Here is a 26,933-nt window from a genome sequence, read left to right as displayed (position 1 = left end):
ATACAGCAGTTTCCTAGAGTTTGCACAGTTATATAATACATCAATTCCAGTGAATTGGGGTCACCAGAAATTGAGGGTAGGGAGAAAAATGTTGTTTCATCCCAGCTTTTGGAATGTAGTTCTTGTGTACTGGTGATAGCTTGGCAAGATCCTCAGCAAATGGGCAGGTTCCAGGAAGGTAGATACTGACTTCTTTAGGACTCTGACTATCAGAAAGATCTCAGGGTGAGCTTTTATGGCCATACAAATAGTTTCAATGGCCTGGGAGGCTGTATATAATTTTAACTTGGTGAAGCAACATCCCATGGGTTATCCAGAAAGTAACCATCTGGGCTCTGCCGTGACTGATTTTATTCTGTTTTCATATTAGTGATTGAGAAGGAATAGAACTTGAAGTGTTTTTAAAAAGAAGAACAATAACTTAAAGAAACCAGCCTGTTTCTTCCCTTCACGTTTTTTCCAGGCTGCTGTCTTCTGGAGATATCAGGAGAACTATGCTCATGGCTAAATTTCTTGCATGGAATGGAAAGAGTGAAATGTGGAAATCCTGAATAAATATCTGATTTTGAAAGTAATTTTAAAAAGTCTTAAAGAACTTAGAAATTGATTAGGATGAATCAAAGGATTCTCTATAGTATCTGAACAAAATGCCTTCAATTGTTGGACTTATCAGTTGGATACATTTACCAAGCACATAGACTTTGTTTAAACATCTTGTTCTATCACCAAGGAGTCTGGACCCTAGTGCTAACACAGCTTTCTTGTGCTAGGGATGAAATAGGCTGCTGGATTTGCTCTGGCTGTGTTCCTTGTGGGCTGGTACTGGATTAATGCAAATATTATTCAGTTTGTCTAGATGCTTAACAGGAAGTATGAAAAATTAGGAATATTATGAGATTCCTTGACAGTGGAGGCCTACCTCTGTGTTTCTTGGTGCCACATTGACCCATATGGTTTGTGGTTAAAGTACTGAAATTGATAGTTCTTGCTCTAGACTTGTCTTTCCAGAAAACTTGCACTGTTGTATTTGTGATTCTGCCTCACAGAGCTCCACTGGTTGTTTCTGTTGGTGCCACCCAGCACTGAGACTGAACATGGGCACTATCTGGCCCAGGCTGTTCAGTACAAAGACAAAGAAAGCTCCAGCTATATGCACAGGTAACTACCTGGCTTGCCTGAAGACCTTGGAGCGAAACAGCTACTTGCTACTGCTGGAGGGCCATGGCAGGGTGGGAAGATGGTGTGGCCCTTCCATGTCTGGTCTTGCTTGGTCTTCACAGACACTTCCTGCCTAAAACCTTCACAGCCTGTAACAAAGGCAGGGCCTCTGAAGTACTGATGATCAGCCTACCTGGTATTTGAAAGGTGTGTAGGTTTCTTGCTGTGTTTGGCTGGTGCTGGTGAAAAAGATCCAAGATAGCTATGCCATCTCATTCTGTCCCTCATGGAGAATGTATCTTCTGTCCCTCTAAGTTGTTAGAAACCACTGGTGATGTGCTGGTGTAGCTGCTGCTATTCTGTTGCCTGTTCATGGGTTGTCTTGATCCTTTATGGGTTATTAAGGATTGGCTGTGGGTTTTCCTCCCAAGAAAGGGGAGGCTGTTCAGTTATAAGGTTTGAGGGAAGGGAGTATTTGGGATAAACAAGAGTGGACAATTTGTGGGCACTAACTTGTTATCCCAAGACTGGAAGAGTTGTGGTGGCAGAATTTCCTTCCCAGCCTGGCTCAGCATGGCTGTGTATGCTGCAGGCATATAGAGCTACTCTGGCATGGTGACAGCTGTCCAGAGACACCTTAATCTGCTGGATAAAGGGGAAAGAAATACTAATTGTGTTCTGCATCTTTTTTCACCTTAAGTATACCCATGCCAGAACACATGGGTGTTTTGTTTGTGTGCCCAGTGTACAGCACAGTAAATTTTCCCCTGGTGCCAGATGGTTAAATGCTTCATTGTAGCAATTACCACATTGCCTGTGTAAATTGCCAAAGAGCTGCTCTTGATTCCAGGGACTGCAGCTCCCACCTGAGAGCTGCTTTGGCTGACCTGTTCTTCGGCCAGGAGAACCAAACTGATTAACAAACTGGCAAAGCAAAGTTTACTTTGCTGCAGTAACTTGCAAGTATGTGTGCTTATTTTATGCCTACAGAGAAAAGCCAATCCTTTTCTTTTCTCCTCCCTTTTTTTGTTGCCTTTTCTTTCATTTTTGTTGTCTGGGATGGAAAGGTTAGTGGAGGGAGAAAATCTGGTGTGACTCTGTTGAAGTGCTTGCACCACTGCAGTGGAGTGAAGGCATGAAGAAAAACTGTGAGTGAAGCACCTGGGTGGTGCTTAGGGTCCAAGCTGCTGGTGCTGCCTAGGGCTTGCTGGGGTAGCTCACCTCTTGGGGGTAACTCCTTGCTCCTGCCTGAGCAACTGGCAGAAGACTGTCAGTTGGGCAGCCTGGCCCCTTATGCATCTCACATGTAGTCCAAGGATTCTTGCCTGGGAGAGCAGCTGACTCCTCATACCTCTGTTGTATGTCTTATAACTCTGGGCCATGCATACATCTTGTAGGATGAAGAAGGTTTAGCAGAAGCCTTGATAAGGGCTGTGTGTATGTCCATTTGTCCTGTTGGCTTTGCAGAATGGGAGATGGAGGGGATCTGTGTGCCTGGAAGGGCAGGGGAGTGCCAGAGCACTCATGTCCATCCATGTCTCACCCCACGGTGGATCTGATGACCCATCTGTGCCAACCAAACCCCATTGCTCTTGCTCACGGTGGTCAAACCATGAGTGCTTCAACCTCTCAACCCACAGACAGGTGCAGAATTGCGGCTGGCTTGTATTGCAAGTAACCTTCCAAGGGTTAATGTATTGTGAGAAGGTTGCAAAGGGCTGAAGCCTGGAATCCCCTCGATCCCTTGCCTGGAGAAACACAAAGTCCAATAAGCCAGCACCCCTGGATTCGTGTTGGGGGGGATTAATTCATGCACTTGATGTTAAAGCTTGTCCGAGAGGTTTGCATGGGGGGGCCATTGCTAGGGCTGGTTGGCCTCTCTAAATGGTTGCTAGGGCCCTGGCATCAAGGTCCAATGTAGCTGCCCACAGCCACGGTCACGGAGGGAATTACACAGCCACAAAGAAATTGTTATTCTACATAATCTGCTCTTTGGAGAGTGACTGTGGGGAAACAGGCTGGCCCCAGCATGCCGCCAGCTCTGTGATCATAGAAGCGTGCTGGCTGCAAAGATCGGCCAGGGCTCGCCTTCTGATCTGGGGACACCAGGGCTCGAGGCGCTAATCTGCTTTATCAGCGATTTCTCTCTCCTGACACAAAGGTGTTTACTTGTTTTAACATCTCCCAGGACTCTATTTCTCCTTTTGTGTGGTCTTTATCCCCCGACGAGGGCTTTAGCCCAGATTACAGACAGAATTAAGGCATTTGGCCGTGTGCCTCAGAACTGTGTGATGCTGGATCAAGGAGCAGAATGTAACAAAATAATGGAGGGAGATGCTGAGAGTGACCCCACTGTGGGATCTGTGCTGTTGGCTTTCAGGACTGCTTCATTGTCCTGAGAACCAGGAGGCTGTTGGAGAGGGGTGGCCATGCTGCAGAGTTTGAAAAGCAGGTGCTTCAAGTTTTATTGTGTCCAGCATTTTTGATGTAGAGAGTGTGAGGAGAAGAAAAAAAGGAGGGTTTGCAATAGGTGGCCATTTCAAGCAGCTGGGCAGATTGTCCACTCCATTCCCAGGAGTGTGTCATGTCTGAGTATCACTGGTTGCTGCAGCAGGTGGAACGACACTGGGACAGGCTGTGCCATGCACCTGATGCAATTCCATGTAACCCAGGGAAGGGGCTCAAGCTTCTTCTTGAAGTCTGGCAGGCCACCATCCACCTCGTGAGCTGCTGGTTCTGCACATGAACAAGTAGCAGAGTGATACTACCACAAAGCACCCAGCACAGAGTTTCATCAAGATCTTGCTTTTGCTCTTTCACTGCAAGCAAGGAGTTAAAAAGGAGGAAAGGGTCAAACAAAAGAGAAAAATCTAGCCTTTGGAAGATCATCTGCAGAGCATTATTGGGGTGTTGATTTTGACCTATCACATTCAGCCCCAGATATGGCGTTTGTAAGGTGGTGTAATTGGAGTGGGTTGAGAAGAACAGTCATGACAAACTCAGTTGGGAGAGTCTGATTTGCCTGTGGATCTGTGCTGTGTGTCAAAGATCTAGGGAAATACCCCAATGGGCATTATTTCAGAGGACAGAGTATGGGATGGGATTGAATAGGTAAATGGCTCTTGCCGTTTGGGGTCTGACTAAGCTGGGAGTTGTTTCCTATGGAAGTGGAGCCATGTAATTCAGAATACTGGTCACTTCTCCCAGGGAAAAAGATCCCATTCTGCTGGGGCTCAGCTGCACCTGTACCTTGGCTCTTCCTCTTTCAGCTGAGACTCCTGCTGGTCACCCTTCATGACACCCTTCATGGTTAGTGGCCCAACCAGTAGCAGAAGCTGGGGGTGGGAGTGGAAAACTGTGCAGGCTTTTGTATTCCATTATATCACAGAAATGAGATCTGGAAGATTTCTGTGACACCATCTCTGCTCTGGCCAGCTGAACTGGAAGGACTTTTTGCTCTGAATGACTCTTCTCCTTATGTGTTTCATTGCAGTGGTCAGCTGTTGACCTGTTTAGGGACCGACTTCCACCGTGGAGCTGGAGTCCTGGATGTGTTCTACGAAACGCCCTCCCTTCTCCTTTCCTGTGGGTATGACACCTACATCCGCTACTGGGACATACGGACCAGCACCAGGTGAGCCTGCCCTGCTTGCCTGGGGCCGAGGCAAGGCTCCTGGACTGTCCTCGTGCAGTGTCTGGGAACTCAGCTCTCACTGAATTAACTCCTTCAGGCAAAGTGGATGGAGGAGCGGAGGCTCAGCCCTGCTCTGGTTTGTGTTGCCCTTGCAGGAAGTGCGTCCAGGAGTGGGAAGAGCCCCATGACAGTGCCCTGTACTGCATAAGGAGTGATAAGAACCATATGATTGCCAGCGGCTCTTCCTACTATGGTGTGGTGCGCCTCTGGGATAAGCGGCAGACTCGGTGCCTGCAGGTGAGCACTGCTGGGAGACTGGCAGCAGCAGAGCTTTTCAGCTGTTCTCTGGCAGCCCAGTGCACATGTCTCATGGGAAAAAGAAAGAGGGGCTGCTGGGCTGTCTTTTGGGCTAGTCCACCATGGCAAACCTAACCTATATGCAGGGAAAACCTGCTTTGCTCAGACATCTCAGCCTTTAGATCTGTAACATCAGCCAGCATCTTTGGGCTGACCTTCTGTCTGAAAGATTGATTGTCCTGTTTTTTGCAGAGTTTTCACCTGTCTTCACCCACCAGCAGCCCAGTGTACTGCCTCCGTTTCAGTACCACCCACCTGTACGCTGCTCTGGCATCAGCCCTGCACGTCCTGGACTTCACTGCCTCGTGAAGGGCACCACAGCTGCTTCTGGTGACCCCAGCTCGGCAGAGCTGACACTTGGCTCAGGGAATTGCAGGGCAGGAGAGGTGAGAAAGGCCCACAAGGCTTCTGAAGGGACTTTTTTGCCTGCCAGAAAGCTACAATGAAGAGTGCACAAAGGGCCAAACTTTCTCAACCTTACCTGCCTGTTAGTGAAAATAATAGGCCAATTGTCCTTTACTCTTTTTATTTTGTGCAAGTCAGGAATAGTTTTATTAACTGTGTTCCTATTTTTCTTTTTATCTTTCTTCCTTTTTTTTTCTCCTGTGGATACATCATTTGAGGGGCAAGTTGAGCCAGGATGCTCCATCAGCTGTGTGCTGGTCTGTTTGAGATCAGCCAAGCTATAAGCATGTGAAGCAAGACTAGGCTGCATGTGGGCTGGACTGATTTGGTGAAGGAAAAGGTGGCTGGTGTGAGGCCCACCTTTCTCTCTAATTTGCTGTCCTGACAGCTGCTTGTGTTGTCCTTCACAGCCAAGAGCAACAATTGAGCTAAAAGGCAGAGCCAGCCCTGCTTTCAGTGTGCCTCCCCAAGCTGGCTGTCAGGTCAGGCTGTGCACTTGGCAGGGCTGAAATGGTGGTGTTTTGCTAAATAAAACTGAAAGGAAACAAAAGAGATTGTATGTTTTGTTTCAAGTTGTGAAGGGGTTGTGATGTTACCTGCTGATTGCAGAGCCTGGGTGCGTGGGGGAGGTTGGGCCTATTTTCAGATGCTGTATCCATGTCTAATAGATCTCTCTTTCTGGCTAGACCCTGTGACACTGCTGCATTGAGGGTGGTTCCTAGGAGTTTGGATCTCCTGTCACATTTTCAAACAAGAATTCAAAAAGTAGGATCTGTGACTCATTTGGTGCTTGCATAATGAAGCAGGAACCCAGTGTAGTATGAACACCCGGATGTGATTTTCTAGGATCCTGTAGGAACTTCCAAGTGAGCTCTGCTCCTTTTTGTGTTATCCTTCTAAACCTGACATGGGCCTCTTAACAACCATAGCTTTCAGCATGCTCTGTGCTGTCTGAATGGATGTGGATAACGTGCTGTGAGTGAATACAGTGGTGTCTGAGGTCTGGCCCTCCTTGGGGAAGGAAGTGTGGGAACCCTACTTGGTTGAATTTGGGCATCCTGGATAGGTAAAGGAGAGGTTTTTATCACAAACTGAGAGCACTTCTGGGGTGAACCACTCAGCATGGTGCTTTGTTAGTACATTCATTTCCACTGTTAAGAGGCTGCTCTTTCCTTGAGATGCACAAGAATTGGAGGAATATGTTTGCTGGAGCCCCAGACTCTTAAGAAATTGTTATGGTTTGAAAGCAGCCTCATCAGGGGAGCTATGCTGGGAGCCCATGAGCAGCTCCCTTGAAGGTAGACTTTGGTAGCAACTGTTCAGGTATGAACTGGGATGGAACAAGATTCAGAAATCTAAGCAGGGGGATGGCTGTTGGAGAGGAGTTGGTAAAGCAACACTGTTGGGGTTGTCCCTGTACAGTGGGGTTTGCAACAGGCCATGTTTGTGCCTTCACAGAAGGATGGGCAGCTGCTGCTCCTTAGCCGCAGTGGCCCAGCCACTGCTTCCCCTCTGTGCCATGCAAATGGAGGCAGCTGCATGTTGGTTCCTGCACTCTGCACACCCCTGTCACGTTGTGGGTGGCTGGCACTAAGGAAGCAGCTGCATGTCTTCCTCTTTATCCTGTTTCATAGGCTGTGCCCCCTCAGGTAAAAGCATTGGTGCTGTTTGCAGAGATACTAAAGTCACCAGAGCATCCTTGTGACTGCATGGAGGAGCTGCATAACTGCACAGGAGGGAGCTGCTTCCAAACACATCCCAGGCAAGTAACGGGTGTGAGGAGGGAGTTCTTGTTTTCTTGTTTTCCAGACATTACTGCCTTGAGCAGTGGTGGCAGATGGGGAATTCTCAAGGTGTCATGTTGCTCATGGAGGATGGGGACAGGGCTGCTGGTTGTACATGGGTGTGCTTCCCTATGGGTGTGCATACTACAGTTTCCCACAATTCATAGCAGGATCATTCTCTCCCTGAAAGTGTTCCAGGCCAGGCTGGATGGGGCTTTGAGCAGTCTGGTCTAGTGGAAGGTGTCCCTGCCCATGACAGGGAGGTTAGAACTAGATGATCTTGTGTTATCTTTCCAACACAAACTATTCTATGGTTTTATGAAATGTCTGCATAAATCAGCAGGCCAGGCAGCAGACAGGTCAACTACGCTGCCATCTTCCTGGCCTTACAGAGATTCCTCCAAATGGCTCTATTAACAACAGAACTGATTTTTATTAGATAAGGCAAAATAAACACCATTAGGCTGTGCCAGAGAGCTGCCCCGCACCTCAACCTCTTAGCAGCCACTGCCTACTGGGTCTTACAGTCTCCATCCCCACTGTTAGCTGCCTTTATCTTCTTCAGCTCCTTCTGCAGCTGCTCTTCTGCAGCGAGGATCTCCTTTGGCTTCTGGTACTGTAGGACAGAGAGAAATGCCCTTAAGACTTCTGAACTCCTGTTCAGCCTCTGCTCCAAGCAGACCAGCTGGGGCCTGTTGCTGCCAGCCCAGCAAGGGCCCTCCTGCCAAGGGAGGCCTTGCCCTTACCAGTTGCCTCTGAAGCCCATTTAGAGAGGTGGTGTCTTCAAACTAGAGACATTAGCCAACTTCTGGTGTGCCTTTTACAGTGCAAGTAAAACTTTGCTGTTAGGTGTGGAATCCTGGCCCCCTCAACCCCTCTGGAATATCCTGGCAAGCAGATCCTTGCTGTGTTCACTAACTTGCTCACAAGTGTTATATATATATATATATATGTGTGTGTTTGTTTGTTTGTTTTTTATGCAGAGAAGTAACAGTTGCAGTTCCTCTGTCTCCCTCAGAGGCCTTTCACCCAGCTGCAGCTTAGTTGTGGATGCAGGTGCTTTTTGCAAGGTTTGGCCAGTAGCAAACAGAAGCTCATGAGGACACAAAGGTGTTCCTCTTGGCCCATTTCCTCTGCATGTGCAGTCCAGCTCTGCTGCCAGGTTTCTCACAGAGGGTGTGCCCTCTGTATAGCTGATTTCTGCACTAAGACAAGCACCTGTTGCTCAAAAGCATCTGTCTGCTCCTTGCCACAAGGACTGTGTACCCATGTTGCTGGTCTCTTGCTTTCACCATGTGTGTGGAAGTGTTCCCTCTCTGACACAAAGCAGCAGATGATTATTTTTATTATTATTTTTTAAGACTGGGAGACTTCAAAGTGCAGCAAGTCCTTGGGCTCTTATGCTCTGAAACAAGAGAAATTTAGTATCACTGGGAGTGGAGGCTTGCTGAGGCCTGAGGGAGAGAATACATGGAAAATAGGGCATGACACTCTTCCACCTGCATGTCACCTTGAGCAGCAAGCAGGGCCCCTCCTGCCACCTGGGATCTCTTGGCTAGTGTCAGCATGCCCAGTGTAATCTGAAACTCCCACTGACTGTGTGACAGAGAAGGGGCTGCATGGGTGACCCTCAGCTCTGCCTCATTTCCCCACATGTAAGAACTTTAGCTTCTTTGTGGACATAAAGAGAAGGGCAGAGTGCTCTTCTGCGTGGTTAAAAACCTCACCGTGATGATCAGGGTGTTGTTGGCATGGGTGAAGCTCAGGGCAGCTGCATCCAAGGGGAGGTGGTATCTGTCCAGATCAGGAATAGAGAACTTTTTATAGTACCTACAAATGAGAGAAGAGACAGAAATAAGGAAGGTGGGGTTTCTATTCTGCCACTAGGAGTGCTGAGACACAGACTGCTGGTCTACAAAGTGTAGATGAGGACAACAGAACTCTCAGGGTTGGCAGGAGGCTCTTGTGCCATGTTGTGTGAGTGCTGGTGCCCCCAGGTTAGCAGGAGCACTAGAAACAAACCTCCAAACTGGAAGCCAGACCTGGCAAAGACCTGAAGAGCTTTGGTGTGTGACAGCAGGCTCGGTCCCTCCAGCTTGCCTGTATGTATAGTGCCAATTACGATTAAAGATCAACTACTCAGCCCTACCAAGGTGTTCCTTGTCTTTTTCCCTGCTCATGGCCTCTCATTCCCTCTAAGCAGCAGCTTCCTTTAGTTTTCATCAAAATAGTGGTCAAAGCTCTTGTGCCATACCTTCCTCTGTGATGCATCATTTTGTGTTGCAATCCTTCCTAAACCCCTCTTCTAAACTTCTTGCTGTACTTCCTAGGTAACTTCTTGCTTTGTTGCACGGTGGTGCACAGGCATATCCCTGGGCACAGCTCTCTAGATGTAACTGCCCACAATCACCTAAGCCTCTGCTCTGTAGCATCTTCATGCAGCCCCCATGGTGGCTGTGGTGCTCCTCTGCACATACAGCTCTCCTAGTTGTCCCTTCCCTGGTTTCTATCCCTTTCTTCCAAAAACCTCTCACATCCAAGCAGAGGACAGAGATGTTAGATGTTTTTGCTAGCTAAAAGATTTCCTAAGACTCCGGAGCCAGAACTCTACAGATCTGTGTCTGTGTTTGCCTGAGATCATCTGTGCTTGGTATGGCTTGCCCTGCATCTACTGCCTCTCTCTGGGGCTGCACCAAGTACACTGGCATGTGGTCCTGTGCTCACCCAGAGGCATGGCTGGATTTTTAGTCTCTTCCAGCACTCTTGTGGGCAATCCTCTCCAAGGAATTGGCCTGTAGCTGGTACTGAGGTGTCTGGAGCAGAGTGGGAATAGGCAGTGGCTGCTACCCTGATTGGTGCTTCTCAATTCAGCTGGCTCTGTGTGAGGCTTGGCCTCTATAGCTACCTCTGCCCAAATTGCGGTTTATTTTCCAAGTCACGGTGAAAACAGCTACAAAAGGCAAATGGCTTTCCCGGTGCAGTGGGAGGAATGTACACGGCTTGTTACCGCAGGGCTCAAACCCTTCTGTGTTGTCACTGCTGTCGGTATTTGGAAAAGGTGGCAGACATGGATAATAAGGGAGATGTCAAAGGTTAAACAGCAGAGATTAGATGAACACAAAGACATGTTAAGGAAGTGTTAACTTCTTACCGATTAGACAAAAAAAAAAGCAGTACACAGAAAAAAACCACTGTTTCAAAGGGCCTTGGGAGTCATCAATGAAACAGCAGCATTCTGCTGCCCCAGGACTAAGGAGAAGGGGAGAAGAATGGCTTTGGCTGGCCTCAAACTAAAATCTGTGACAAGATCAAAGGAAACCAGATCTGCCTTGCCAACCCCTCCTCCTCCTAACATTACCACTGCCTCTCACTACAATAATTGAATCAGGTTAGGCGTTTGGGGAGGTGGCTTTCTAGGTTTGTTTTCAGAGTTCAGTTTAATGGATTTATTTTACAGCAAGAGGTTTTAAGCAAATCCCACTTGAGCACTTGCCGTGGCCAGAGGGAACAGAGTGACTGGTGGAAGTGAAGAGCTCCTGTCTGGGCTGGGGACATAGCTGATGGGTGGTTATCATAGCCGATGCAGGCTGATTCTCTGCCCTCTCCTCTCACCCCATGGCCAAGGGCAGTATTACACTCTGAGTCCTGGCCCGAAATCCACAGTGTGTGTGTGAAATCACCTCTATTATTTTCCTACTGGAAACCCACTTTTTGTCAGTCCGTAGGGAAAACTGCTACTGGTATGCTGAGAATTTAGAGCTGAGCTACTCAGTAGTGACTTGGCAGCCCATGCTGTTACTTGTGCCTCTGGCTGGCGGTCAGCACAGCTCTGTTGCTCAGGAGCAGCGTGGCTGACTTCCAAGGGCTGGAGAGGCTCCGAGGTTTCCTTTCTCTCCCGTAGTGATGTGCGCTCTCTGTGGATTCCACACTGTTGTTGCTATCTTGGAATTAGTTGCTGAGTGGTGCCTTGCCCTGGCTGAGACCCAGGAGAAATGATCTAAGATATCCTGGAGCCTGTACTAAGTGTGCTAGTGCTGGTGTCTGTCCCTGCTCCCTGCTGACAGTAACGTCATTCTTGTCCTCAGTAAGGTGGCTTTCAGCTTTAATTCTAAAAGTCCTTAACTGTCAGACACAGGCCATGAGTTGCTGTTGGCTCCTCTGACACTAGTCTGTCAGAGAACAAGTGTCAGCTGCTCCTAGAAGACCTCCCTGAGAGCGGTACAAAAAAGCCTGACCTCAGGTAGGGGTAAGTAAAGCCTCAATGCTACATTATAACTTTATGGCACCCATGCAGGAAATTCCCACATACACAGGCAAGGAACACATACACACCACTATCACTAGGACTGGGAGTAAATAAGCCCGTCTGTGACAGTATGTGGCTGGATTTAGGATCAAGTACTCCATTACTGTCCTAGCTCCATGCATATCCACTTGTGGCTGATGGGAATCTCATTAATCTTTTGCTACATAGGTCTCCCTCTTAAAGCACCACTGTTGTGTGAATCCCTCTGTGTGCATTTAGGCCAACATCTTTCTGTATTAGAGCTGTAATTTCTTCCTGTTTCTATGCATTAACTTCCCTCTTCCCAGCCTTCTGGTTTTGAGCCCCCAGGTACGCTGATGTGCAGAGTTCCAGCAGCTCTTTGCCGGGAGACTCGCGGGTGCTGCATCACGAAGTCCTCGGCAGCCGAGTGGCCGCAGTTCTGTGCCGACAGCACCACCTACAGCCACTTCCATCACCTTCCCTTGTGCTCCCAAGGCTAGTTCTATGGACTCACTTCCCAATACTACAGCCTCATCTTGACTTATCTGAGGCTGTAGATGCTCTGGGAAACACATAGCGTGTGTTTCATTCCATGTGAGATGCCATGTATTGACACACTACAAGATTTAGCTTTAAAAGCATTTTCCATTTTCTTCCTCCAATCTCAAATCTGTCTTGGCAGAACACCATGGTGCTTCCTTCCCAGATTCAGTCTGTCTTTTTTGCTTGCTATCTCCAGATCATATCACTGGCATTGTGACTGTAGGATGTGTTTATGCAGGGAGTCTGTCTGGGTACCCACAACTTTGCTGTCCATGTTGAATCCTGCAGCATTCCACGATGCAGTGATTAAATCAGATGGAGAAAACGGAATGTTCTAGCCTCAAAAGGTCTGCAAGGCTCTTACTTTATTTTTCTGAGAAAGTGACATCTGACAGGGCAAGAACAGGGCAAGCACCACACTACTGGAGCCAAGATGAGTTTGTAAGGGCCAGTGCAGAGCTTGAGAGGCCCTACTTGTAAACGTGTCTGAGGAAACTGGGAGTGGAAATTGGGCAGCAGGAGACATGCTGCAAGGTGAGGCCCCTCAGCCTTTGCACACTAGGAACAGAAGAGGAGACAGCCCCCTGTGCAATCATAGCCTGCCCTCTGTGCCAGCCCACCCCAAGGGACTGTCAGCACTGGCAGTGCTGTTCTTACTGACTTCTTGTTGGTGGTCCGGATGACACAGCAGCGCTGCCCCTCTTCCACGGAGACACTGTAGACCTCTTTGGGGTAGGGAAGGTTACGGATCCGCCACTGGAAGCTGCTCAGGGTATCCTTCCTCATGAAGATAGGCTACAGCAAACAAGTACCTTTAGCAAGGTCCCTCCAGCTGTCTCCTCCCTGTTTCCTTCCTTACTACCTTGTGAGACTCCACATGGGAGTAGCTTCATACTAGAGCATTAGGGAGTAACTCAAGCTATAGAGCACCACTTTCCTACAGCTAGGGCTGCTCCGCCTTTACCCTGGGCACTGCTTCCAGGAGGCTGGAAGTGTTCAGTGAGGAAGCCTTGCAGTACAGGGTTACAGTGGCCTCTTCCTCACAGGCAACCAAATACTGAGCTCTGCCTGCTCTAGGAACCTGCTGGATTCAGTCCTAGCTCTGACCCAATTTGCAGTGCAGAGTTGTGCTTGTGTTTCAGGTCTATAGAAAAGCAGGTGAGAGACTAAAACAGCTGTGCCCTCAGCTAGATCTAGGTGTGTGAAGATGAAATAAGCTGTGCCCTATTAGGGAGCAGCCTGCTATGTGCTTCCTGTGCCTTTCATTTCAATCACCTGTTTTTCTATCCCCTGACTTGTCCTGGCACTGGCCTTCCTGTAACCCTGCTCTTTCAAGATGGGATAGTAGTTGGCCAGCACAACAGTACAGTTTCTTTACTTAAGGAAACTACAAATCTCTTGAAAACTCCTAAAGAACCTAAGCTGTACCTTCTTTCTACTCAGCCCTGGAGTTTTGGGGTGATTTGTAGCAGAGTGCTGGGTGCATTAAAGCTGTCTCTTGGTGATTTGCACTCTACCAACTGCTGTAAGTACAAGACAAGGTAGTTTTAGGTGCAGTGATACCTGCAGACCCTTACATACATTTGAGCTGCTCTCTGTTATATGCTCTGACTCCAGTGCTCCCAGGAGTGGTGAGGTTGGCTCTCCCACTTCCACCTGCCATTTGCCGGTGCCCCCGAGGGTGTTCTTCTCTCGCCATTTTCTACCTGGGGAAGAGAGAAGAAGGGTTTTCATTCTTCTGCTCTGTAAGAACTCCGGCAATTGACTGTCAAAGCTGCCCAGCACACTGAGATGATATGAATACATGTATCTTAATTCCAGTAATTTCAACTTTGGTGTGAGTTGATCTGCTAGTTGGCCAGTTCCTAGGTCAGAAATTCTGTGCTGAATGCCTCTCTTTTTTGCTACTTGGTGCTGAAGCCATAGTGGGGTTGCAACAGGTGCTGTGCTGCAGCTGATGTGGTTTTAGACAAGAGCCATAAATAACACCTTGTTTGCGGAAGCAAAAGCCACCAAAAAGCACATTTCAGCCCTTCATGTGGTACAGAATCGGTGCCTGGCAACTATGATGGCAATATGATCTAGTCCATCCAAGTCTGTTGTGACAGATCAATGTCTGGGGGAGATCCTGGGCTAAAGCAAGGTATGCTATGCCATGAAAGTTAAGAGAACCCTGGCTGCAAGTTGAACCCTACTTCTGTCCCTGCAAAATTCTGAGACAGACATACCTGTCTCCCAGAATAGGCTGGGATGATTTGTTCCTGACCAGGTGGTCCCTCTCAACACCCCAGCGCTGAGGGTACAGACCTACTGCCCTGCTGTCCTGCCCCGAACCACGTCTGCTGGGGGCCAGCTGAGAGCACCACTTACTTATTAACTGGCCCGTCTTAATATCGTACTCTTCGGCCATCTCCTTCCCATCCTCGAACAAGTAGTGGATCTTCCGCTTCCCTAGAGGCAGGGCAGATGGTGAGAAGCAACGGGATACACCTACCCCTGGGTGTAGGGCTCTGTCCCACTGCTGGGGCCATATCCCATTGTCCGGGAGCCCGTTCCACAGCCCGCGTTGATGGCCTTGTGTCCTCCCCCGGGGCCCTGCCCGAGGTGCGGGGCTGTGCCCAGGAGCGCTCCCCTCCGCGCCCCCTCCCTGCAGGGCCACCCCACACTATGCGGCAGGAGCAGGCGGGGGCTGTCCCGACCCTTGCCCCGCGGTTACCGTCCTGCACCAGCGCCGTCTTGCCAGCCGCCCGCAGCCGCTCCAGCCAGCTCGGCACCGCCATGGCGGCCGCGCCGTCGCCGCGGCAACGCGGAAACTTCCGCCCGCCGCCCGGAAGCGCTTCCGGCCCGGCCGAGCTGAGCGCGGCCCTGCCCGGACGCGGCCTCGGCCCCGCGCTCGTTCGGGGCCCTTCCCCTCTCCCGCTGCGCCCCCCTCGGCTCCCGCCTTCCCTCGGCTCCCCCGGGCACAGCCGCGAGCTCTGGGTGGGGGGGGGGTTGTTCTTGCCCCCGAGGTTGTGAGTGTTGCCAGCCCCAGGTTGGCGGCCTTGAAACCTTCGCGGCCTGAGGAGGCTGGCAAGGCAGGTTTGGTGCCCGGCGCGTGGGTTGTGGTTTATAGGAGTTAAAATACAGCCTGCAGAAACACACTTCCGAGCCCTGGAACGTACTTGGGCACCGAGAACCTTGGCGGGCTTTTGGTGCGGGTTTTTTCCTTATCTAATAGAAAGGATTACTATTTCCAGAGGTTTTTTTTTAGTTTTTTGTTTTGTTTTGTTTTTTTTGTTTTGTTTTTTGTTTTGTCAAAACGACCTGAAAACCGATACGTTTCAGCCAAGGTGAGTTTTAGAAATGTAGCAGGGTTTCTGTTCCTATTGAGCTGAACTCCCCCTCGCAGAAGCAAGGGCTTGAGTCGAGCTCTGGGTTGGTCTTCAGAGGATTATGTTTAGTACTCAGATGACAAAGTGACCATAGCAGGAAGCCATAGCCAGATGGGAACATTTTCAGCATTTCCAGGTTTGGTAAAATATAGGTTTGCACTGGACTGTGTGTCAGAACTTTAAGAGAAACACAGAGTCCTGCACAGAGAGGAAACCAGGTTGGTGTTTTCTTAGTGCTGCAGCCACATAGAAGGTGCTCTTGGGTTATAAAGCAATTCAGGGCTTGTGTGGGCTACGGAAAACTGAGCTTCCTTGTATCCTGATAGTTCCAAAGCTCCAAAGTTTGCATTTGCAAGGCTTGTTATGGTAAAGCTGGAGTTGTATGCATATTGAACTTGGCTAGTTAATATTTAGTAATTTGCTATTTTCAGATAAAGCCAAGTAGGGAGTTTTCCTCTTGTGGCTGTGTGAATCAGTGTTTTATCTCATAGGTCACTGGATTTCAGCCCTGGCAGGAGAAGTGTTTTCCTCTTGGGAATGTGCTTAAGAAATACCTGCAAAATAAAGTTGCTTCTTTAGGCTGAGCATATAACAGCTGCGAAGTGTTAAAGTAGTTGAATGCTTTCTATTGTAAGAACTCAGCTGTAGAGGTTTCTAAGACATTAGGGCAGGGTTCACTTAAGTGACTTTCTGACTTTGGTTTTTCTGACCTTGTGGGCTGCAATTCTTCTGGTTGCCTCCCTCAGGCTGAGCATTTTTTGAAGGCAACAACAGAAAACTTCAGAACAGCAAAGACAGTGAGCAACGTTAGTGAATCTTGAGTTGTGATTAAGTAAGATTTAAACAACCCTGCTCTTTTTTATTTGTATTTAGGAATTGCTGCTAACCTTCCCACCTGGCCTATGGAGCCACAAGGGATTGTAAAAGCCTTTCCCAAGAGGAAGAAGGTGAGGGATGACTCAGGGAAAATCATCCCTACAAAGATCCTGAAAGAGGAGGGAACAGAGATACCTGAGGGTAAGTCCTGTGTCCCTGTAATGTGGGATATAATACTTATACCCAGCATGTTAACTGCAATTGCTGTTCCCCAAAGGCTTTTTCTGCCCCTAAGTGTGTTTTCTGTAGAGGTTATGGCCACCTTGGTTTGGTGTGTCCAGCTGGAGCCCCCCAAAGACTGCCTGCCAGGGCTGGTGCCATCAAGTCCTGTGTGAGAGATGTAGCCCTGCTGGGCTGAGGTACTTTGTCACTGTGTCTCTGCCCCTATGCTTTCCTCAGCAGAGTGGCTGAAACCAGTCATTGCCTACGTGCTGCAAGCCGGCATTGGCCAGGCCAGGGCTGAGATCTTCCACAGGCAGATTGTCCAGAATGGGGGTATTGTACACAGCCAGCTCTCCTCGGAGGTGACACACGTCATTGTGGCTGAGGACATGGACTGTGATCGCGCCTTTCGGCTCCTCAGATTAACCAAGCTGCGCCCAGGGCTGCAGCTGGTGAAGGCATCCTGGCTTAGTGCTTGCATTAGAGACCAGAAGCTGCTGAGTACTGCTGGCTATGGCATCTTTATCCCTCACAGGTATGTAAATACCACACTGCCTTTCCTTCATCCTAAACTGAACAGCACTAAAATTTGACCTCTGCTCAAATTCTTGGACTGCAACTCCTTGCAGCACCTGTGAGCATGACTCCATGTTCTCTGAGGTAGCAAAACATGTAATAGGGCCCAGAAGTACTACCAGAAGTCCTGTCACTTGCTGCAATTGCTAAAGGCACCTCTTCTGATCTATCTGTGGTAACAAGATATCTCTTAAAAATACTGAGGATCAAGTACTGTTTCTTACTTACTGCAGATGAAAGGTAGAGAGAAACTGGCAACTAGGAACAAGAAGAAATTAAAAACGGAGCAGCAGGCATGGGTTAGGATCAAAATGTTTTGGCAAAGTTTTCCCCTTTTGTTCATTACCTGAAGCTGAGGCTCATTGTTTCTTAAGTCTACACAGAGGCATCCTAATGCTGAGGGTATCAGCAAGGAAGGAGAGTCTTAAGAGTGAGGTAGATAGGAATGGAAGTTGCAGGTCAGCAAGGTAGATGTTAACTGGGCAGCTGAACTGAAACCAAAGTAATTAATTTGCGATCTGAGAGTGTACAATTCATATGGGTTATTTGGTCCATCCCAAAACATGCAAAAGGATTTCTTGGTGAAACTTCTGGGGGCTGAGAAGTCCTCCTTCTCCTGTACTGAGACATCTGATCCATGGCAGGTACCTAGAGGAGGAAGAATTCCAAAAAGAACAGCAACAGATCCTGGACATAGAAAAAATTCAGCCCCCAGAAGAGGAGGGAGCAATGAAACTGAATACTGAATCACAGGTGGAGGATTCCTCACAGCAAGGCTTGGGCACCCTTGGACAGCAGCAACTGGCTGAGGTGAGGCTTTTCTGCGCAGATCCATCTCCTTGTGGACAGATCCTGCATGCTGCTTTTCCTGGCTAAGAGTATCCCTGGGATGTATCCTAAGGGATACAATGTGAGATTTTCTCAGTGAATAGAAGGTGTTTGGATGTTTCAGTGATCCAGACTCAGGCTGTGGACATGGTTACTGCTTCTCTTTGTCCTTTTTAGGTGTTAAGAATAGAAACAACACCCCTAAATTTTTGTTCCCATCAGAACATTTCCAGCTGAAGTAGTCCTGGTGCTCTCAGGCCAAGGCTCACTGTGGTGATATTCATGTGGATCAGGTTGCTACCAGAAGGGTTGTGGAGGTGTTCTTAAAATATCTGTGTTGGGTTATTAGTAGCTTCTGCTGTGAGTCAACTTCTCTGGCCTGCTGTTATCTTTCCTTCCTTTCTGTGTATTTTTGCTCAAATTTGCTGAATTCTTCTTGGGCATTGGTGTCATTCAAATCTCTCTGTAGCAAAGTTATCATAAACATCCCCAGCAGCTGCCTTATATTGCTGGCATCTGTTTTGCTACACAGTCCAAATTTTGTTGCCCAGACCTTGCAATTACTCTCTACCTGGCAGCTCACTGAGGGCACAAAAGCCACAGTTGTAGATATTTCAGTAAAATCTCTTGTCCCAGGCTTAGGTCTGTGCGACTTGGGGAAGAGTGGGATATGCTTTAAAGACAATACCAACCACTTGAGAGCTACAACAATAAAGCTGAAACTTAGTTTAGAAAGTACCTTTCAAGCACAGAGTCTTTTCTAGCTTGGGTGGATGTTTTTTCTCTTGGAGATGATGGGTGTGCCAGTGTTTATTAGTAAACAAAGACTGATCTGGGAGTTCTGCCTTTGGATTTAACCTCCTGTGAGGAAAGCCTGTTACCAGTCAGACTAGCAATCACTTTTTGACTGGCATCCAGGTGCAGTAGGTCTCTGCAAGGCAGCCTCTGTAAGCAGTGACAGTCACTCTCTGTGAACCCAGAGCTGTCACCCCAGGCTGCCTCCCTCCCTCTCAAGTAGCCTATTGCTACTAGTTGGTTTTGCACATTTGGTTGTAAAGAGTCCATCAGCTTTGCTGACAAAGTGTAGAGAGTCAGAGGTTTAAGGGCTGTTTCACCTCTGTGACACTGCTGGCCAAGAGGATGGGAATTGCTTCCAGCTCCAGTGTTCTCTGCATTGTGATTGGATAGTGTGCTCCTTTATATGCTTTTAAGGGGCTTACTGACTTATCTGAGCCCTCTGAGGCTTTGCTGCCCTTAGAGAGAGCAGCATCTCAAGGGAGTTGCATTTCAAGGCAAATTAAACTGATGAAGTCTATGAAATCCTCAATCTCGCCCGGTTTTCAGAGTAATAAAACAAGACTGCAAAACACATCCCATCTATATGTCTCCAGACCTCCTGCCTCCTCAGCCAGCAGAACCAGAGGTTGTAAGGATGTGGCTCTGACTTAGGCTGACACTGCAGAAAGTCAGAACATGGTGCGCTGCATGTAATTGCTGGACTGATCCCAAACAACCCTGAATCACTCAGAGTTTCTTCCACAACAACGAAGCTCTTGGATCTTCATAGACTCCTGTGTTTATACATCAGGGGAGATGGGGACCCCAGTGAGCAAAGCAGTCTACAAAGCCTCTGTGTGGCTTTCCACTTCTATCCCCTTTTGTTCATTACCTGAAGCTGAGGCTCATTGTTTCTTAAGTCTACACAGAGGCATCCTAATGCTGAGGGTATCAGCAAATGCATACATTGGTTCTTTCTTCTGTCACTGAGGAATGTGGAGTCCTTTGTGTCATTCCTTCCTCCCCCTTTTCTTTTGCAGATAGCCATGGGGAAAATGAGGGGGTTTTAATTTACTACTCTGTTAAGATTTTGTGTCTGTAAACTGAAAACAAAGTTCAGTGCCTATCTGCTGTCATCTGCATCATGGGGTAGAAGTTGCTGAGTCTGAATGTGAGATGTGCCTGTGCTGCCACCAGATGAACTAAAAGTTTCCCAGTGGAAGTAGGGAGTCAAGATCTCTGCCAGCCAGGGATTTTGGCATTGTCATACCTTGCTGCTGGCAGCAGTTGCACACTTACTCAGTGTCTTACCTCAGTTAGTGACTTGGCTGTCAGAGGGGGCTATGTGCTTGAATCACAGGTAGACAGCAGTTTAGTCTCCTGTGCCGTGTGAGATGTGCATGTGTTGCTTGAGGTGTGAGGAACTGTGGTGTGCATATAACCAGCCATTTCTAGAGGTGGCAATTGGAGCGTGGCATGCCCGAGAGGGACGGTGGTTAGTGCTCTGGCTTCCTAATCTCAGAAATAGCTTGTGCCAAGGGGACTTATGAGGCATGCACTTATTCTCATATGGCTGCTTTCTGATCTTTCCCTGAAGAAATACTCTAATGATGAAGACAGTGAAGGAGAAGATGCTGGTGTCACCCAGGGAGACCTAGAAGCATTGATTTCTGGCCGCTACCCTGTGAAATCATCAGAGATCAAGGACACAGTGGCCCAGCCTCCCAGCAAGTGGGTTTGTGCCCAGTCTTCCAACACCAAGAAGGAAAATCACAACCAGTTCATCACAGAGAAGCTGGAAGTGCTGGCAAAGGCTTACTCTGTCCAGGGGGACAAATGGAGAGCTCTGGGCTACTCCAAAGCAATCAATGCACTCAAAAGCTACCACAAACCAGTCACCTCCTACCAGGTAAAACAGCTCCCCAGGGGGGTGGAGCAGGGAGATAGACCTTCCATGGAAGTTGTACAGCAAGTGGAAATTGAGATTTATTGACCATACACAGTGTTTGCAGAACAGCAGAAAAATGGAATCTGAGCCTTTTAGGGCCAGATCTGAACAGTTCTTCCTTAGACACAATGCAGGGACATTTTCACCTTGCCCTTCATCAACAGCATCTGGCCACCGATAGTGATAACATGTAAAACTGACTGGATATGAGCCTTAGGGGCTGTGACAGTCCAGCATGTTCATGTTTCAGTCCCATTTTGCAGGCTTGTCCTTTTCAACTTGAGTTGATCAACCCAGGTAAGCCTGAGCTAGAGAGGAGACCATCAGGCAGAACTTGTCCTGCCACTTACCCTGTACTCATCAAATGACTAACCAGGCTCTGAGTCAGTAGCAGCTCCCCAGCTGCTGTGTCGGTGATCTTTGCTTTTCCAGTAGCAGCTCTGGTTTCTTTCTAGGAAGCCTGTAAAATCCCTGGGATTGGGAAGCGGATGGCAGAGAAGATCCTGGAGATCTTGGAGAGTGGGCACCTGCGCAAACTGGATCACATCAGTGAGAGTGTCCCTGTGCTGGAGTTATTTTCCAACATCTGGGGAGCAGGGGTCAAGACAGCTCAGATGTGGTACCAGCAGGTAAGTTCAATTCCTTACACAAGAGGCTCTCAGGTTATGGTTTGAAGACTGCTGCTGAGTGTAGGAGAATTACTTTCACAAGTAGTTTTTAATTGCTGATACCTACAGGTAAGATTTAAATCTTTTTTTTGGGAGGAGCTATGAGGTTTTATCCCATTATGTCAGCACCCAGCTGAGACTTTGATTGTGGTGAGGCAGGTAAAGGACAAAGATGTGGAGAGGGGGAATGGAGGACATGCTGCCTCTGCTCTAGCATCACTTCTTGGAGCTCATGACACTAGTCATGGCAATGATGTTGCTAAGAAGCCGGGCTTGAATCAGAGCATCTTGTCCATGGAAACTCCTGATGCAATTGCTGGCTGTTTGCCTGTAGCTGTCAGAGCAGCCATCCATCTTCTCTGGAGGCTATAAAAATGAGGTTGAAATAATTGTGCCAACAGGAGCAGCCCAGCTCACTGGGTGGGTTCCTTCTTTAAAAGCAGTTTGTCTCCTGAGCACAAGCTAATGAAGCCTGGTTTCCTGTAGTGTTTGGTTTGTGACTAGATTCTTAACAGTCTTAAAAACATGTTTGTGTTCAAGTTGTCTGCTTTTCCGCACTGGGATGTTGTGGGTGTTGTTCCTTTACCTGCATTACATGGTTTCCTTCAGGGTGTAGGGACACCATGCCTTAAGAGCAGTAGCCTCCTGTTAGAGGAGGGGTGGAGATTGGAGGTGTGCATGGATAGTGGGATTGCCTAAATCCCTTCTTTTAGGAACCAGGCACTAAAGTGTTCTCTACATGTGATCTCAGAAGCTGTGACTTGGCCTGAACTTGAAACAGGCTAAATACAATCTCTCCAAATCTTGACGGAACGTATGCGAAGAGCAAAGTCTTGGCAGATGTCTGAATATCAGCACATGGTCTGCACTAGGGTTTCCGGACACTGGATGACATCCGCACCAAGGCCACTCTGACCAGCCAGCAGGCTGTGGGGCTGAAGCACTACACGGATTTCCTGGAGCGCATGCCTCGGGAGGAAGCTGCAGAAATAGAGCAGACAGTGAGTACCTTGGCCCCAGGCCCTCAGAGTACAGTACCTGCTGGGACATGACAGGAAGGTACATGCTGTGAAAATGGCCCTTGTGTTATAGCTGAGCTCTTCAGCCTCTCCTCTGAGTGGAGTCAGTGCTTGAGGGACCCTTTATGGGCATGAGCACACAAGGCCCCTACCTTGCCCCGTAAGAAAGTTCAGTCTGAGTGCCTGGCAAGGAAGAGGATACTTCACAGGGGTCAGTTCTACACACTGCTTTTGAAGAAGGCTGCATATGGCATGGTGGGATAAGCAGGTTTCCAGCTCTGTTTTCTTGCCTCTCATCATGTCTGAATGTCTGTTTTCAGCTGAGGTGTCCCTGATGCTCCAGCTTCAAAGGGAGCTGTGAGCACCTTATGATCTAGTTGTCAGTTAGAGAACAGAGGGTGGATATCCTTGGTGGAAGCAAAGGGGATCCAGGCTGCAAACGAGTGCTGCTTGCTCTAGTATGCTGTGGCACTCCATGACTATGGGGTGCTAAGCCAGTGTACCCTAATGTGAGCAGAGAGCCTGGGGGACATACTGTCATTGCTACCCCTGTGCTCTCCAATCACCATGGAAGCAGCAGCAAGTGTGACCCTGTCACTCGGCCACAGGGCCTGGCCATGAAGAATACCCTCCTGCCAGGCTCCTGCTGGGGTGTCAGTCCTGTGTGCCGGATTAGCCATTTTGGTGGTGAGTGGTCCCTTTCCCAGGCAGGCTGGGCTGAGGAGCTGGCTCTTGGGAGTGGGTCTGTTGTTATCTTGATGGGATTACTGTGCTTCCCTCCATACACACGCACACACCTCTGATCCAGGCCCAGGAGAGAGAATGAGGGATTAGTCACTGTCTGTGCTGCCTGTCACAGTGAGATCTGAGGAGCTTTTAGGCTCTCGGGTGGGGCTGGAAGTTTTTCTAGAAATCTTCATTTAAAGCCAGAGGGGGGGAAAAAAACACCAGAGGAGGGCTTGCTCCGCATGAGAAAGGCTTGTGGCTTCTTGGAGCACCTTTGGGGCAAAGGTTAATGGGTTTATCTCTTGCTAATGAAGGATGATCCCCAAGAGTGACAAGGGCTGTGGGCACAGACACTGCCTTGCTGAACCCCAGCCTCTGTGATGGCCCCATCACTGGGAATTTCTGAGCCCCTCATTATTTGCTGCCAGCAGGGTGATTGGCACAATCAGACCAAGAATACGTTAGGCCTGTCAGGGACTTGGGAGCCTTTCTTAAACATGTAATGGATGAAGCCATCAGGGTTAGCACTGTCTGCACAAAACAGGACCTGGGGTCCAGCCTGGAGAAGACTGTAATAGGGGAAATTCTGATTATGTGTTTGATTGCTGGCAGCAGCATGTTGGCATCCCTTTGGTCTAAAGTTCTGGGACAATTGTGCTTTTTCTGGGTCAGGAAGCCCAGATCTCCTGCAGAGGCAGAGCTCCTTGCAGGAGTGAACTCTAAGGGGTACTCACATATTCTCTGCTGTGTTGAGTCCTGCTGGGGAGACTTCATGAGCTCATCCCTGTTTTTGAAACATGGCCTGTGACCATCACCTGTTGAGCTGATTCCCTTTGTGGGCAGAGCTGGTGAGCCTTGTGCTTGTCGGCTGAAAAACCTCTTACCTCTTGCTGTCTCAGAAACTGAAGGCTCCGAAAGCTTTGCTCCTTCATCTTCCTGCTTGTCCCAACCCAGTGCTTCCAGGAGGTGATGGTCAATCACTGTATGGTGTGGCATTGTGCAGGGTGTTTGCAGGACTGGGTGGAGGCCACTCTGGCTCAGTCCTCCCCTGACAGCAGGCCAGCCTTCTTTGTGGGACAGTGTGTCATGCCTGCCAAGTGTATGGGAGACTTTGGAGATGCAGGACAGAACTCAAGGCAGGCACGAGATCCTTTGCTGCTCTGATGGGAAGGGCATGAAGAGGCTGGTCTCTGACTCCTCATCCCTCTTTCTTGAAGGTCAGACAAGCTGCCCTGGCCCTGAAGCCTGGCCTTGTGTGTGTTGCCTGTGGCTCCTACCGTCGGGGGAAGGCCACCTGTGGGGATGTGGATGTGCTGGTCACTCACCCAGATGGGCAGTCTCACCGTGGGGTGTTCAGCAAGCTGCTCAACAGCCTCCGCAGGAGTGGTAAGAGGATGGGGAAGCTGCTCTTAGAATGGCCAAGGCAAAGGGGCAATGAGGTGGATGGCATTCATTGAAGGATAGGTGATCACTTCTCCCAAGGATGGGACATCTTGTTAGTCCTTAAAATTACTGCCCCTGCACCTGGCTTAGCTGTAGTGTTAAGGAGGGAATATTGCTGCAGCTCAGCATGTTATCCCTGGGGTCCCACAGCTCATTATGAGACATCTCTGCTGCTCTCTGGGCAGTGGGTAGTTCAGCGTGGAGGTATCCTACCATTCAGCTCCTCTTGGCCTGTTCTCTCTCCCCAGGCTTCCTTACAGATGACCTGGTGAGTCAGGAGGACAATGGTGATCAGCAGAAGTACCTGGGCGTGTGCCGCCTGCCCGGGCCAGCGCAGCGTCACCGCAGGCTCGACATCATTGTGGTGCCGTACCGGGAGTTCGCCTGTGCCCTGCTCTACTTCACGGGCTCGGCTCACTTCAACCGCTCCATGCGTGCCCTGGCCAAGACCAAGGGCATGAGCCTGTCGGAGCACGCGCTCAGCTCGGCCGTGGTGCGGGGCCCTGGGGGTGCCAAGGTGTCATCTGGCCATACTCTGCCCACTCCCACCGAGAGAGATGTCTTCATTCAGCTGGGGCTGCCTTACCGGGAGCCCTCCGAACGGGACTGGTGATGCCTGGTTGTCACCCTGGGCTTGCTGTTGTGCTGCTGTTTTGAAGGATCTGATTTCCCCAATGGTGGAAAGGCTCTGTGGTGCCTGCAGGCTGAAGAACAAACTCCGGGGCTCCCTTGCAAGTGTAAGGCTGGCTGCTGGGCAGAGCTCTGTGGCTTCCTCAGCAGAGACTGTGGGCTGGAACCACACTGGAAATGCTGTCTTGGTGTGGTTTCCAAAAGGGCTCATTGCCCAGCAGCTACGTGGCTCTGCTGTCCCCAGCTTTGGAAGACCGGGCTGCAGGACCTTGTGATCCAGCCCCTGACAGTGGTTGGAAACAAGGGAAGTGGAATGCATCTTCCTCTGTATCTGAGCACTGAGACTCCGAAATTTCTGTTCTGAGATGTGAATGAAGGTCTAGCTTGGTTCTCTGACAGGCCTTCCTCCTCACTTCTGCTGGCAGCTGCTACTGCAGGAATCTCGATGTGTTAACTTATGCTGCTGCTCTGTCCTTCAGTCTGAGCTGATGTGTCCTTTGATGGGTCCCATTGCACAGGGCCAGGCTGCTGTGACTGCTCCCAACCTTATGTTGTGAGGATCCTCCAGATTTACTGAGAGCCCTGGTCTGCCCCAAGAGCTCCTTTCTTTTCAGTGCAGGAGAGGAGTGGAGCTTGCAGCTTGGGGAGCTGTGCTCAGGAAGGGTTTGAATGTAATGGCACTGAATGTAATCCTGCAGGGCTGTGTGTCTGTCTGTAGGAGGCATGAATACAGAAACACAAGGAGACAGTTAAGTTCTAATTGTGCCAAAGCAAAGCTTTTTCCCTTTTCCTTTGTGTGGAAGCCATGGAGCCATCTGGTCTTTGATCAGGGAAAGTGTGTGTGTGTGTGTTTGTGTATACATGTGCATGTGGCTGGTCTCATCAGTTCCATGGGAGTGAATTTTATTTCTCAGGAAACCTCAACTATTTTATATTGTGGAGATGAATTTCCCAGAGATATTGAGTGCTCTGTTACAGGTATTGCAGTGGTTGCTCCTGGCAGAGGTGCCATGGTGGGCATTTCTGTGCCAGGACCCTGGGGCTCTTGCTCCCTTGTGGGGGATCTGGCCCTGTCACGTACAGTGGCAAAGCTGCATGTTTGCTGCTAGGGCAGGCACAAACCAGGTGGGTTTGTACATTTTCTGTGGCTGCTGGGCACCAGCAGGGCTGGGGCTTTGCTGGGGTGGCCCAGACCCCAGCAGTGACATTTGTCAGCTGAGCCTTTATACTGGACACCTGAAGGAAATGTCTTTTGGCATGTCTTGGTGCTTTGAAATTTGAAGTGTAATAAATAAATCCCTTCTCTTTGCCCTTGGTACCTGTCTTTTTCCTCTCTGCACTGTGACTGTTGGGACTTTCTCCTGTGGCTTACCAGGAGCTCCTCCTGTGCTGGCCCATTTCCCTGGTTTCAGTGGAGGTGGAGAACATGCAGTGCAGATCATCACACTGTGGGAGCAGCAATTCTGGCTCTCAGGGCAGGGAGTTGCTGGCCACCATCCTCCCATACCATCTTCTGTCCTGGCATCCAGCTGGCCATGTCGCTGAGCTGGGATTGGCTGTTCCCAGAGAAAGGAGCAATTCTTGAGCTCTGAACCTTGGGTTGAGCTCTTTCTTCAGGTGTGGAGTCAGGAAAGGATTGCTGTCAGATTTTCCATATGCATCAAACAGTAGGGCACGTGGGAGTTGGCTGCTGTTCTGTCTCTTGTTCTCTGCCTGGAACACAGCTCAGAGTCCTGAGCATGGAAATGCTTTGGTTATCCA

At 49.2% G+C, this 26,933-nt stretch overlaps 3 protein-coding genes across 15 annotated transcripts in view; 2 read left to right on the top strand and 1 right to left on the bottom strand.

Moving 5' to 3' along the window:
* The window catches only part of FBXW4 (F-box and WD repeat domain containing 4), a 61,799-nt gene extending 54,483 nt beyond the window's left edge, over positions 1 to 7,316 (top strand). For 2 of the 3 annotated variants that reach the window (XM_086899160.1, XM_086899161.1), the window contains 3 exons: positions 4,652 to 4,792; positions 4,948 to 5,089; positions 5,342 to 6,104. In XM_086899160.1, coding sequence (XP_086755286.1) covers positions 4,652 to 4,792; positions 4,948 to 5,089; positions 5,342 to 5,458 — 400 coding nt within the window. In that variant the 3' untranslated portion in view covers positions 5,459 to 6,104. Of the gene's footprint in view, positions 1 to 4,651; positions 4,793 to 4,947; positions 5,090 to 5,341; positions 6,105 to 7,228 lie in introns of those variants that run through there. The other variant, XR_015289701.1, reaches the window with a different exon arrangement.
* POLL (DNA polymerase lambda) lies at positions 6,354 to 26,488 on the top strand. 10 transcript variants are annotated; one of them, XM_086899153.1, is made up of 10 exons: positions 6,354 to 6,420; positions 7,189 to 7,316; positions 16,393 to 16,536; positions 16,795 to 17,092; positions 17,778 to 17,943; positions 20,336 to 20,647; positions 21,142 to 21,315; positions 22,227 to 22,355; positions 24,317 to 24,485; positions 24,791 to 26,488. In XM_086899153.1, exons 3-10 carry the CDS (start codon positions 16,422 to 16,424, stop codon positions 25,153 to 25,155), a joined length of 1,728 nt encoding a protein of 575 aa, XP_086755279.1. In that variant the 5' UTR covers positions 6,354 to 6,420; positions 7,189 to 7,316; positions 16,393 to 16,421; the 3' UTR covers positions 25,156 to 26,488. The 10 variants fall into 10 exon arrangements, with proteins under 10 accessions (XP_086755279.1, XP_086755280.1, XP_086755282.1 ...); XM_086899154.1 differs by having other exon boundaries at positions 6,373 to 6,420; positions 7,229 to 7,316; XM_086899156.1 differs by lacking the exons at positions 6,354 to 6,420; positions 7,189 to 7,316 and adding an exon at positions 14,967 to 15,222 and having other exon boundaries at positions 16,798 to 17,092.
* DPCD (deleted in primary ciliary dyskinesia homolog (mouse)) lies at positions 7,752 to 14,949 on the bottom strand. 2 transcript variants are annotated; one of them, XM_023929747.2, is made up of 6 exons: positions 14,865 to 14,949; positions 14,519 to 14,599; positions 13,730 to 13,854; positions 12,810 to 12,943; positions 9,066 to 9,168; positions 7,752 to 7,954 (listed from the first exon to the last, which is right to left on the bottom strand). In XM_023929747.2, exons 1-6 carry the CDS (start codon positions 14,926 to 14,928, stop codon positions 7,850 to 7,852), a joined length of 612 nt encoding a protein of 203 aa, XP_023785515.2. In that variant the 5' UTR covers positions 14,929 to 14,949; the 3' UTR covers positions 7,752 to 7,849. The 2 variants fall into 2 exon arrangements, with proteins under 2 accessions (XP_023785515.2, XP_086755292.1); XM_086899166.1 differs by having other exon boundaries at positions 7,947 to 8,743.
* Positions 26,489 to 26,933: the final 445 nt, after the last annotated feature.

This window comes from Cyanistes caeruleus, chromosome 8 (assembly GCF_971803275.1).
Source record: "Cyanistes caeruleus chromosome 8, bCyaCae1.hap1.1, whole genome shotgun sequence".
NCBI classification, from domain to species: domain Eukaryota; kingdom Metazoa; phylum Chordata; class Aves; order Passeriformes; family Paridae; genus Cyanistes; species Cyanistes caeruleus.
Note: the sequence above shows the minus strand (reverse complement) of the source record. Positions and strands in the feature narration are given on the sequence as shown.